Genomic DNA, 13005 nt, shown 5'->3' with positions numbered 1-13005 from the left:
CCAGAATATTTTTCAATTTGGCAGAGTAACTGCACACCCTCCTGGTCAAAACGGGCATAACAAGTCCAAGTAGAGGAAATTTTAAGACAATTAGACACCAAGACGGGTGGGAATGTAATTAGATGAATCATCACCATGTAAATAGAAGACAGCGGGTGAACAAGATAAATCCATGGTAAATGGGTTTTTAGAAGATTACATATCTCTGTGGTTTCAAAAAGAGGGTCTCACCAAGTTTGTTACAGCAACTTTCTAAGAATCTGTACAAACAACAAAACATTAAAGGCAAATAAGTAAATAAATGTGTTCTTGAAACAAAAATGTGAAATTTATTCTGGACTAAGAATAAACTGCGTAAGATTTGTCAGCAGACTAAACACAGAACCATTTTCAGATACTGAGGAAGTTTAAAATCATGGTTAGGTCTATCTAAATATATAACATGTAATCTTATTTCCCTTAAAACACTTTAGATGCTTGTCAGTAAATCAAAGGTTCTTGTGTTTTATCTGGAGGTTCCACTTTGATTGAATGATCTCCACTTTGGGTGTTATTCTCCATGGACTGAAACCTCCGCACATAACGGGAAATGACTGGATTTCCTCGAAGTGATGAGCTCACTGCTAACGGTAATTTCTTAAAGAGTGCTGAATGTTGAGGCATTTCATATGGTATGTTCATTTATCAAAGACACCAAAAAACACATTTTATAAGCAATCAAAGACTACAGCTCCAAGGAGTCTTTGATTTTCGGAAAATATGTTGAAGTTTTAGTATAAAGTCAAGTGTCAGGTGTCAATGGCAACCACAAAATTTACATAAAGATTTAGAAGTTCTAACTGGTTTCTTTCAAAATGTAGTTGACAGCTGAGGACCAGCAGACACTCAACCAGGGTGTTTCTGAGCAAACTTTACTAAGAATATTAGGCTATGGATGCCACTCGATCTTACGATAATGGCCTGGGAATACTAAAATTTAAATATTTCTTTACAGTCATTATCATAACTAAAAATAAAACTTGTGCTTCCAAACCCTAAACTTGATTGTCGTCCTTTGTCAAAGTGGGGAAAAACCACACTGAAGTGAGGAATGTGTGATTTAAGTGGTTTTAATAATTTACAACCAAGTCAAAAATAAACTCATCAATTAGTAAAACAGATGTGCGCCTGTCTTATTCATTGATAAATGAATGATCCCCCCCCAGCTCACAGCTCACAGGGTGTGATTCAACCATCGTTAAGTGTCACAAGTTTGTTTTGTTTTTGGCAAAATGTGCAAAGGCTCCTCACAACAACAATAATGTCAGAGACAGAGGCATGAAGACACGTCGACTCAGAAATCGGGCCTGTCCTTCTTCAGCTTGGAGTAGTCCATGTTAACTGTGAAAAGCTGGAAATACACACACACACATGTACACAGTCAGTATCAGGCTGGCAATATGGACTTTGAGGCCAGATAACAGGAGAGATATGGCTTTTTCTTTCTCATACTTTGTACTGTTGATTGGGTTCTATTTTGTTCCAGGGCTCAGGGTTGTTCCTGCGATCCCATCTGAGTGCAAAGTAATTTAAAAAATGTGACTTCATCAGAATTTTTTCCTCATGAAACTTTACTGAAACACACATTACACAACATGAAATCCCTATGTCAGTTTTCTCAGATGTGAGAGAGAGACTTACGAGACATCAGGGTTCTTCAGAGCCAGACGAGCCAAGTACAGCATGCTCATGGCTGCCCCGCCACCGATGAAGACGAAGAGGGGGATGAGCTAGTGGGGGAAAGCAAGATAAATGAATCAAAATTCACGTTTCATACGAGATAGCCAACAAACAGAACCTGCTGTTGTTCCTATCAGTTCATATTGCTGCTCTTTGGTCCGGTGCTTTTGAGCCTTAAGACCTCTAAAAACTTTCCACTTGTGACCCCTCGACCCATGTTCACCAAAAGTTTTATTTGAGCTGTTTCTGAGGTAAAATAATAATAACAATAATAACACAGTAATGAATTGGAAAAAAGGTGCCAAGAGTAAAGGTACGTCTGAGAATAATTTAATTTAGAATAATTTTCCATTCCAGCGGCAGAATTACAGGGAAATTACCGGCGCAATGCTCAGCCTATGAATAATCACTGCATCATAACGGTTTCCTCCGCAGTGACAAGTATGAATCATTTCAACACAAAGGGAAGAATGAACTTCTTAGTAGGTCTAGCGGACAGAAACAGAAACCTGCTGATCTATTAATACGGACGCTGCCGTAAAGCAAAGTGGTTGCCCTTGGATAAACACACTGAAACACACTGTATCTGTGCTTTGCTCCGGCCTTGAGTAGTGCCAGTATGCAGACCACCCCGTACTGTGCGTACTGTACGTGCTGCAGAGATCTCCATACATGGCTGTGCACATAAATCCTCTAAACAATATGGAAACGCTGGGTTTTTTTCTTGGCCCATCACAGCAGAGCTTTCACCCCTTTTTAAACAAGTGAATTTAAACAAAGGCTCATGTATTAGTAATGTATACTGACGAGCTGCAGCAGGTGGATCCATTTCTAGAGCTGTCAAAGAGGGAAAAAAATAATCCAGACGCGAAGATTTAATGTGACACAGCAATAACATAAGCCCCTATAGGATTATGGGTGATGTGAGGAATATAACGATGAGAGAGGAAGGAGTAGCAATAGAAATGTGAGACTAAAACGTGGATTTGTTTCTTTATCGTACATTTGAATGTAACCTTGCCTTCCTGGAGAGAAATTAGACACGACTATCGACCTATGATAAAATAACCTTTCGTATGCTGTAAAACATCTCAAACATTACATGAGAGAAGGTGTGTGAATAAAGACAATATTAACAGGTCATAACACATCAGATAATTAAGGTGAGATTGCTTTGGGAGGGACGCGGGTCCGCGTCCTCCGCGGCGCTTTCAATGTCACCCGGTCGTTCAATATTTTATCGCAATATTTAATGCTCGGGACTTACAGAGGGGTGAGTCCTGAGCTGTTTGGCGACGACACCCAACTTGGACGACATGGCGGACACAAAAATCCTCCCACTGACGGAGTCCCTCAAAGAGAATATCTGCGGACAAAAACACGCGCTTCTGCGGAAGGTCTCGTGCTGTTTCCTACAGGCCTGAACGCGCACTGGGCTGCGCACCACCACCACCTCCTCTGTAAGCCAATCCCACAATGCGACGCCAACAGCTGTACGTCTGTACCCTGCCGCACTGTGCGGCGCGCGCGTGTGTGTGTGAGAGATCGTCTTAAAGTTCAAACATCTTCATGAACCTGAAAAAACAAACAGTATTTACAACAAGAGTGTGCAATAAGGGACCGTTTAACCATCTTCATCCGCAGATGACTTCTTCGTGTCCATATTGGTTTGAAAGATGAAAAAAAAAAGCAAAAACAAAAAACAATTGAAGGAATATTAACTCCATAAGGTCAAACTCAAATGAATTTTAAATGCTGAACGACTTGATGCTTCTCACTTTTTTAACACTTAAAAAAAATGGAGCTCCTTTTCAAATAAATGAAGAGCACTGAAAAATGTGCATCAGGACTGCACCAACTTGACCTACGACCAGAGGGAATCACAATTCTCTCAGGAGCTATGAATTGTTGAAATGGCACAAATCAACATGCTAAAAACAGATGAATAAGTCTTAAATGGCAGGCTTCAGTAAGGTGGCAATGCTTGAAGGTGTAATAATTTAACAGTGCTGCTAATTAGATTATTTTCATCAGTCTGCCATTTTGTCAATAAAACGCTGATCACAATTTCCCAGACCTGAAGGTGGCATATTGAAACAGTTGGTTTTACCCTACCAAAAGGCACATTCCTCAAGATATTTAGCTTACAATCACACACAAAAAACATCACATTAAAGAAGCTGAAGTTGGCTTGAAAAATTAACAAAAATTGTTTGCGCTACAATATGTACAAACCGCAGATGCAAGGGCAACAGGAAATCAAAAACAACATGTATTGTCACAACAGCACAGAAAGGCAGCTCAGCTGATAAAATGTTTTGACAGCTAACATCTGGATAACCTGGAAGCAACGCAAAGTTGACAGTAGAGGGAGTGAATTTAAAATTCTATTTTAAATTAAATTTCAAGGTTTAAAAAAAAAGCAAACCTGCACACTCACTCCGTCATAGTGGCGGGACGGAAACGCACATCTGGTGCGTGTTTTCATGTTTATTTGCTTATGTTCTGGTTTCACAATGGCTTAAATCAAACCAATTTTAGACTACAGGCACTACGCTGCTCGGCAGACGTTAGAAATTCAGACCAGAACGTCACAAACGATGACTTATGACCAGTTCAATAAATGACAAAGACGACGTTATCATATATTTATGTGGACAGAACACAAAACCTGAGATAACAGCACAGTATCCACACAGATTCAGAAAACATTGAAATTGAGGCTTATGTGGAAAAAGAAAAAACAAAAAAAGACATTGTTTCAGTCCATCAGTATTTCACCAGGATACTAAAACTGGGAGAAGTTAAACAATTAGACTAGTTAACTTTCCATCCACGTGCACACATATGAACAAAACTTCTGTCAGAGGAAATAAACTCAGGACTTAAGTACAGAAGAAATGTCACCTCTTCCATATAAAACCCGCTCCTGGAAGTGCATAAAAATCCACCCGATACAGTAACTTGTGTAACATCTGCCTCAATTATACTGTCAGAACAAAACTAAAAGTAACAGGGTTTTTTTTTTTAGCTTATGTTGCAGGTAACTGGAAAAGATGTAGAAAATACACATTACTACTCTTAAAGTACAAAAGTGAATATAAAAAAATAAGACTCAAAAGTAGCAGTTCAATTTGTGCAAACATCTATCAGAAATAAAACTATTTGAACATCAACTTGTCAGCAAAAAAAAAAAAAAGAACATCTTCAGAGAAACATTAAAGATGACAAATCTACACCACTAAAACTGGTTAGGTAGTCAACTAGGCTGTGCAACCTCAAAACTATAAACATGACATCAAGCACACATGTAGAACATCAACCAAAAATGGGTTTTTATCCATTAGCACATGCAAAAGTTACTTTTCTTTTTTTGCAAGTAAACAAGATGACAAAAAGAAAAACTTCTGGAACGATTTTTAAAGCAGGAAAGCATGAACTGAAGCCTTTAGGTACCGATGCTACCAAAATCCAACAACTGGAAATATGTCCCTTCAGTCTACAACAATCAATAAGTGACTTCATTGTTTTGTTTTTTTCTTTTGCTTTAAATCAGGTAAATAGTACCCAACTGATTTGTCATGCTTTGAACACCAGCAACAGGTGCAAGGTCAAGTTAGGTAAAACATTTAAGGTGAACTGCAAATAAAGATCTCTGAATACCTAAAAACTTATCCAACAAGCGGGTTTTGTTTCCCCCCCCCGACTTAGTTGAACCAGATTCTTATCATTTTGGACAGAGAAGATACACTGCAGTCAGAGCTTAAATAAATTGAGAAATAAGTGTGTGTCCTGGCTTCTTTGAGGGAAAACACTAAAAATGTCAGAGTGAGACAGCCATCCAACAAGTCCCATCTCAGATAGAGTTAAGAGTAAGTCTTGCCTTTAGACTTCCACAGTTTATCCCGCTTGTGTTTGGCAAAAATACATCTTTGGATTAGAAAATGACAAAACCAACAAAAAAAGGCTGCAATTTACAAATGTCACTATGCCCAGAAACCCAAAACAAATAGCTATAAAGGATATCTACTGATTGTGTACGAGTATGACATTTTTTTTCTCAATATTATTAATTTTCATAAGATCATTTTAAACCTGTATAGGAAAGGAATGGTACTTCGTAAAATAAAGCAACATCAACACACGTGTCCTCAGCGATGTGGCCGCTGTCACACTTTCGTTACACCTTTTCCGCAGAAAAACATCTGCAGATGCGATTAGAAAGCGAGGGCCTCCCCCGAGCCTTCGGCCATCACGCCGCTGCTGGCGGGAGGATCGGGAGGAGTGGACCGGTTGCTGGAGGACGTCGTCCCCTGGCTCAAGCAACTGCCTGATGGAGAGACGGTGAGGCTTCGGAACAACAGGTCCACAGAGGGGAGCAGGGGCTTGAGAAGGCTGACGGGGCAGAAGGCTGAGCCCCCATGGGGGGTAAAGTTTACCTTGTTGGGGTCTGGGCAGGAGGAGATGAGGGCTGGTTTGAGCTGGCGTGGAGTGCTACAGGATGAGATGAGAAGGGTAAGAAACAAATAAGAAAACATGTAAAGTGGATAGAAACGAGACATGATTAAACATACAAACACCCGTTCAACATGTCCGACGTGGTTAATGTGACAGTCAGTGTAAAGTATACAAATATAAGTATGCTTGTCAACTACAAATAAACTAAAAAGTAGTGTTTATTTAGGAAGGGGGAAAAAGGTAAAATCATGACAACAATGAGGAGTTAATTGCAAGTGCAACAGAAGTATTGCATCCCAATTTCACCTGACAATATACAGGTTGAGTGAAAAAGAAGGACAGACTTTATTAAATGGTGCTGTGAAAGTAACAGTGGGGACAAGAAGTTAGGGAGGGGACATGACTAATAACATCACTTTTTTTTTTTTTTTTTATCTCTACCAGTTCGTCATTTAAGTTTCATTTTTGATTTTATTTTGACTGAAAGAACTCTCCTAACTTTGGGAAATTTCTTTCAGATGTTTAACTAATCCAAAGCTCGCCGACTAATCTTACAAAGAGGAACGTTTTGAGCAAACTTGTTCAAGAATGTAAGTTCAATGTCTGGTCATGTCCGCATAAAACCAAATTAAAATCAAGGGCACATGGTGTACTTTCCTTGTTGTATGAGGACAGAGAGAAATCACCACCAGAGGGCATCCACACACTGAAAGATCCCTTTAGAGGTAAGAAAGCCATCTAAATAATATTAGACTAGCTAACTCATCTAGTTCAAAAGGGAACTTTTAACTAGACAAGTTATAACTTTTAAACAATTTTACCCTTAAAAGTGAGTCTACATGCGATGGATAACATAAAGCCACCTGTGGCTTCAGAGGGCCTGTCTGAAGGGTGAGTGTCAGTTGGGTCTGAAGACTACGATTCAGAACTCGGGGGTGTCAAGGTAGTAGAAACTGAGCATACCAGACCCCGGTAAACCACTAATCGTCTCTGCCTGAGGCTAGCGGCTCAAAGCCACACGGACACACAGATGACTCTCCAAAGTAAATGTCGGTGGTTAAGTAGCATTGTGGCACCGATTCTGATACTTTTTAAAGTGAAAACCGTCCATTGTGAGTCTGACAATGTTATATGAGTGTAATGTACTCCTCATAGCTCCTTCAGGCTGCTGACTCCTATAGTTGTGGTTCAGAGAAAACGTGAAAAGAGAAGGCTGTCAAATCAGCACACGTGTGACAAACATACCTGGTTTCCTCCCAGACTCGGACCTTTTCGCAGCCCTCTGGAGGTTCTCTCTGGAAGCAGCAACTTTTGTTGGGTCCTGGGGAGGTGGACATCAGCAGAGGCAGGGAGGGGTCAGCTTCATTCTGGGAGGAGAACGGAGACTGGAGGTACATCTCTGCACCGTCTGTCAAACCTGAGAACACAAGGTGCGACAAGTCAATATAATAAAATATTCTTTGAGCAAAACCTCAGCGTACAATTTTTCAAAGCTTACAACAACATTGGAATGTGTGCACATCACTTATCGAGACAGTTACAACGAATTGTTCTTAATCTATGAGAACCAATAAACTCTGTTCATCTCAACTCCTGCAGAGAATTTTAGCATTGCTGAATTAGCGGTCAAAGATTTAAGGTTGTTCTGAACGTAAAAATGACCTAAGCACGACTCCATCAATTTAGAAGCAAAAAGGACAACATTTGCCACTACAGTCTGTATTTTAAAAAAAGGCAGCATTAGTACACAATGAGTATTTGTGTATAAAATGCTCCTATTGGTTGTAATTCAAGTGTGACTGTGGTCAGTGTTCACTAGATATCACGCAACCTTTAAAGTTTAATAGTCTCTCCAGTTAGACAAACCATCAACATGAACTGCATCACTTCTGCATAGTTTCACAATCAATAATTAGCACATAAACCACAATGGAAAAGTTTATTTTTGAGAGTTACCTTTGCATAATCAATCTATATAAATGTGCTTTTATTTAATGCCTTGCCATGTAGGTCTAATAATCAACTTATTTTAATATTTTATTGTGTACTTTCAGTTGTTTCTGTAATGTTTTTATTTTATTGGCATTTTATCAGATTCTGTCCTTCTTTCCTGTTGTTTTGAAAGATCCTATACACATAAAATGAAAATGTATTCAACCTGGAAAAACTGCGATCTGCTGATCTACTACTTCAGATGAGCTTTAAAATGATCTCTGGTTTAGGTATGATACCAACCTGATGTTTTGCTTTATCCCCAAACCCTGACGTGAAGCGCATGTTTGTGGTTTTCTGATTTTAGGCCATGTCTTGAGTGGCTGCAACAGGTGCGAGTATCACACAGGAGTACACTGTCACACTTGTTTTCAGGTCCTTCTCTGCTTTAATACTTTTTAATGCTATATATCGACACTTGGCTTAAAAAGATAACTTCCAGATCCATGATTGCAAGCACAGGATTTGCAGTGGACAGTTCAAATGCACTTTTGAATTACATTGTGGTTAAAACTCCACATATACCGTGATGAAATCTGGAGTCAGTGGCTCGACACATTATACTCAGAAACCTACTTTGGTGCAGATCCAGGGGTGCGTCTTCAGTGTTGGGCGGGGAGGCTGAGAGGTAGGTGGGAGGGGAGGTGGGTGAGGAGGACTGGGAGGAAGATGACAGGGGTGTGGTGGCAGGGTCACTCTGAGATCCACTGCTGCAGCTCTGTGGAGGGACTGGAGCCCGGTGACCGTCTGGAACATCAAGGAGCTGACAAGACCAGAAACAACCGTGTTTAACCTGCGTAATTAACGTCAGCCACCTTTACACTAAGTGCTACTTTTCCCTTCATTACAAGCAGAACAACTGCTGAATTCTTGCACATGCTGTGTGGAGAGAGAGAAGGTGACAGTTACCCTCTGCTGTGGCTGCGATGGCTGGCAGACGAACATCCCTTCCAGCTCCTGGTTGAGGCCCTCCACACTGCAGCGCAGTCGAGGGACCAGTGTAGACAGGGGAGCAAGGGGGATGGGAATTGGCTGAGTCTGAGAACATGAAAACAAGTGACATGGAATTCAGGCTGCATTACCCTTGAGTAGCAACCTCAAGCAGATCACAGACATGCTTTTTTTTCCCCCCTATTGTCAGTTTTTCTTGTTTCCTCTGTGAAGCACTTTGAGCCACATTCTTTGTATGATGTGTGCTACATAAATATTGCTTGTTGTTGTACTAAAAAGAAATGTGAACCGCTCTTGAGCAACATGTGCTCCATAGATCATTTAAATTCACTAGGTTCCATGATGTTTATCCCAAATTAGAACTGTTGCAGGTGTTATTAAAAATCTTATTCACACTTCCAGACACAAATCAGTTCTTATTAGTTCATCTTGTCATCACACTTTGCTCTGAAACCACCTCAGCCCAGTGGAGTGTGGCACCTTGTGACAAGACAGTGCAGACCAGCTGTGCTAAAAAGCAGAACTACGTATCTGCTCTCAAAAGCAGAAGCAATGTGATGTAGTGGTCTTCCTGTTGCTTCTGTGCTTTATTTCATTCGCTTCCTGCAACGGGCTGTGCCTGTTAGTTCACTTTGATGAATATAAATCGGTAATACATGTCTGAAACCAGACAGGTGGCACTGATTAAAAAATATATATATATACATATATTTTCAATATTTGCTTGTTAAAAATGTACACACACACACTTGCATAAAAGTAAGCAGTTTGTTTATGTATGGTGATAGTGCTAAAGTACCTGAGTGGTTCCTAGGCTGCAGCTCCCCTGAGGATAGCCACGCTGGCGGTCTTTATCGAGTCCCCCTGAGACTGCAGGTTTGTTGCGCTGATGCAGCTGTTGTTTTAGTTTAGCAATCTGCAATGAAAACAGGTTAATGTCAGTCAATTTGCCCTCACCTACAAACACACAGAGGAAGTCTCTGAAACTCACTTTACAACATGGTGCTTTCATAGACATGTTGCTAACAATTTTAGTGGTCACAATCAGATTGACTGATGGTTCAGATAATAGTTATGAGGAGTGAAGCTCCGGCCCAAAGTGGAAGTTTTCTTTACAGATGAGATCATTTTGTCTCCTGTTGCTCAATGCTGTCGAAATAATCAAGTCAGGCCTTTTTGAAGAGCTTGCTCTTGGATAGAAACACAAAAAATGTCTAGTTTAGCAACACTGGTAGAACAACAGAGATTCACCTCTCGCAGATTCTCAGCACTGCCCCACGACGCCGATCGTTTGTGACTGCTGCTACCTCTCCTGGTGTGTGATTTATCTGACCAGGAGTCTGGGGTCTGGGGAGGGGGGAAAAAAGTAACCATGAGAACTAATACGCTTCAATTGGGATCACATGTGATTGACAAACAAACATATGTTCACATTTCAGCCATAAGTTTCCTTGTAATTATCTTAAAAACTGGAAGGTGTTACATTTAAGCCACGCATTATATCAGGACGCCACACATTATTTTACCAAAAGCTGCACACTTAGCAAAGCGTTTCATGCTCAAAGGCTGATCTGCAGCCACATCACACCATCCACACCCACAGACTCTCTCTTCGCACTTAGAAGAGCGAAAGAGCAGGAGAAACTGAAAAACAAAAAAATGGGGGGGGAGGATGTGGGCAACCGTAGAGCAGTGGCGAGTGCCTGCACACAGAGAGCAGAAAGGATGGGTGCAGCCAAAACGGCCTCATCAGCTGACTTTAGGGACTGTTCTCATGGCTGTGGTTCTCACTCTGTAATAGCTATGCAAGCAGCGGACACTCCCTCCCTCCCTTCATCTCCTAGCAACTTCTTTATCTGCAAAAACAGCAAACTAATCTTCTAACCTGAGCCAACCCCATCTGCCTCACAAAAACTCTAACAGCACTGACACATTGATGATTTAAAAATTAAAACTATACAAACAGAAACATGTTTGGTAAAGTAATGCATTCCATTCATTTCTTTCTGACAAAACAGCCCTGATTCCACTTCGGCAGCATTATCATGTTCACACTTAGGGAACTGTCTTCATCCGGGGCTGACCTGGGTGGATTTGTCCTTGCGAGACAGGCTGCTCTGGCCCTCTGGTTCTTTCGGCCATTGTCCCTGCAGGTACGGCCCGATGATGGCATCAAGAGACATTGTCCGCCTCATGCCTGAGCTCAGCTGCTGCTGCTGTTTGGCCTTTCCGGCTGTCAGATGCAGATAACTTTTTATTGAACATGCAGCAACAGATTAAATGTTCCTGTTTGTTTAAGTTTGCATCAGTTGGTGACAGAACTGTTTACTTTTCGATATGCAAGAGCTTTCTGCTCTTACATATAGGAAATCACATAAATAATACTGCTCAAGTGAACAACTCATATTAATATGTTAGTCTAAAAGTGTGTAACAGTTACGGTAATACATTTAACAACATCTATGAAACAAAGTCGACAAATTTACTGGCAACAATTTTTTGATGACTTGTTGTATGTTAGTGTTAGTAATTTCAGTAATTCCTTTGAGGAAAAAAAATGCTTAAGTAAGTAATACCTATTCTCTATACCTATACTTCTGTTTCTTATTATGTTATTTATCTTTTAATATTCAATGTAAGTCACAATATGAGAGACTAATAAAAACAAATCGACACGTCCCTCTAACAATGACTGGTGAATTATAGATAAAGACGGTGCATTTACTTCCGTTTTGAAGTTGCTTGTTTTAGGACTGTATGCTCCTAAACACTGGGGCTTTACTAGGTCATCTATCTCAAATCTGAAATCAATCAGTAGGTAATAAATTAACAAATACTAGTTAACTTGGTGATGGATACAGCTGATGTGAAACCATGTAAGGCTTTAGTCCACATTAACCAACATTTACTCTTCTATCACCAGTGAATACACATGTAACCAGGGCCATTACTATAAGAACCGTGTAGTCTGACAGGTGTTGAGCTCATACCTGACTTTTCATCTCTCCGGTGGGGCCGAGGCTTGCTGGCCAGCTGATAGGGCACAGTAGCCTTAAGGGGCTGTGGACCCAGAGTAGCTCCCCGGGTCTGTCCAGCTCCACTTCGGACAGACATCTTTCCTGTGGCAAATGTGCAACTACTTTACTGCTAACTAGCTGAAAATGGCAAAAAAAAAAAAAAAAAAGGAAGGTGCTGCCCGGTGGAGATCTGGGGGCGCTGTGTGGAAACACTGCTGGTAGCTGGCTAAGTTACCAGCTGCAACCCTTCCTCCACTGGTGATGACAACCAAAAACCGTTACAAAATTCAGTCTCGAGTCATTTAAAAAAACATTTCCGAGCAAATACAACTACTAGTAACACTTTACTCGACAGATGAGGCGTTACAAATGGCTAGAAGTCAAGTCTTCGGCGATGATCATACTTTTTTTCGGGCTTATGTGCGAGTTAGCAGCCTAGCAAGCAAAGTTTCTTTGTGAGGATGTTGAGATATTTCACCCCGTTGCCGAGCGAGGAAGCGGGTCCAGTTTCAAAAAATCACTTTAACGTCAACTCCTGCGTTTTCTGAGAAAACGTTAAAGTGTATTTCATTGTAGTTTTTCGGGCTTAAGCGTGTTTTTTTTTCTGGTTGCCCCAGAAAGCTGCGCGGTGCTCACAGGACCTGTCCCCTCGGCGTTCTCCTTTTAAAAGCAAACTCTAAACACTTCCACCACGACCACGCTGGTGTGGATTTAATTATATGCGGAGGCAGGCCCGATTCCTGAGATCGCATTTGATTGGCTGATAGAACTTCAAGCTTCATCCGATTGGATGATCCGCAATCAATCCGTCAAACCTCAGACAATGAAATTTGCTGTCACCGCCCCCAATTCATATCTTATATTAACC

At 40.8% G+C, this 13005-nt stretch overlaps 2 protein-coding genes across 2 annotated transcripts; both read right to left on the bottom strand.

Annotated features, from left to right (window-relative positions):
• Positions 1-1093: 1093 nt before the first annotated feature.
• ndufa4b (NDUFA4 mitochondrial complex associated b) lies at positions 1094-3185 on the bottom strand. The gene is made up of 4 exons (XM_046376899.1): positions 2987-3185; positions 1681-1769; positions 1492-1552; positions 1094-1390 (listed from the first exon to the last, which is right to left on the bottom strand). Exons 1-4 carry the CDS (start codon positions 3035-3037, stop codon positions 1334-1336), a joined length of 258 nt encoding a protein of 85 aa, XP_046232855.1. The 5' UTR covers positions 3038-3185; the 3' UTR covers positions 1094-1333.
• Positions 3186-4353: 1168 nt separating this feature from the next.
• fam117ab (family with sequence similarity 117 member Ab) lies at positions 4354-12853 on the bottom strand. Its single transcript, XM_046377753.1, has 8 exons — positions 12111-12853; positions 11205-11353; positions 10372-10467; positions 9920-10036; positions 9079-9207; positions 8746-8932; positions 7423-7594; positions 4354-6213 (listed from the first exon to the last, which is right to left on the bottom strand). Exons 1-8 carry the CDS (start codon positions 12232-12234, stop codon positions 5937-5939), a joined length of 1251 nt encoding a protein of 416 aa, XP_046233709.1. The 5' UTR covers positions 12235-12853; the 3' UTR covers positions 4354-5936.
• Positions 12854-13005: the final 152 nt, after the last annotated feature.

The sequence above is a fragment of the Scatophagus argus genome, chromosome 21 (assembly GCF_020382885.2).
Source record: "Scatophagus argus isolate fScaArg1 chromosome 21, fScaArg1.pri, whole genome shotgun sequence".
NCBI classification, from domain to species: Eukaryota; Metazoa; Chordata; class Actinopteri; family Scatophagidae; genus Scatophagus; species Scatophagus argus.
This window is presented reverse-complemented; position numbering and strand designations above follow the sequence as displayed.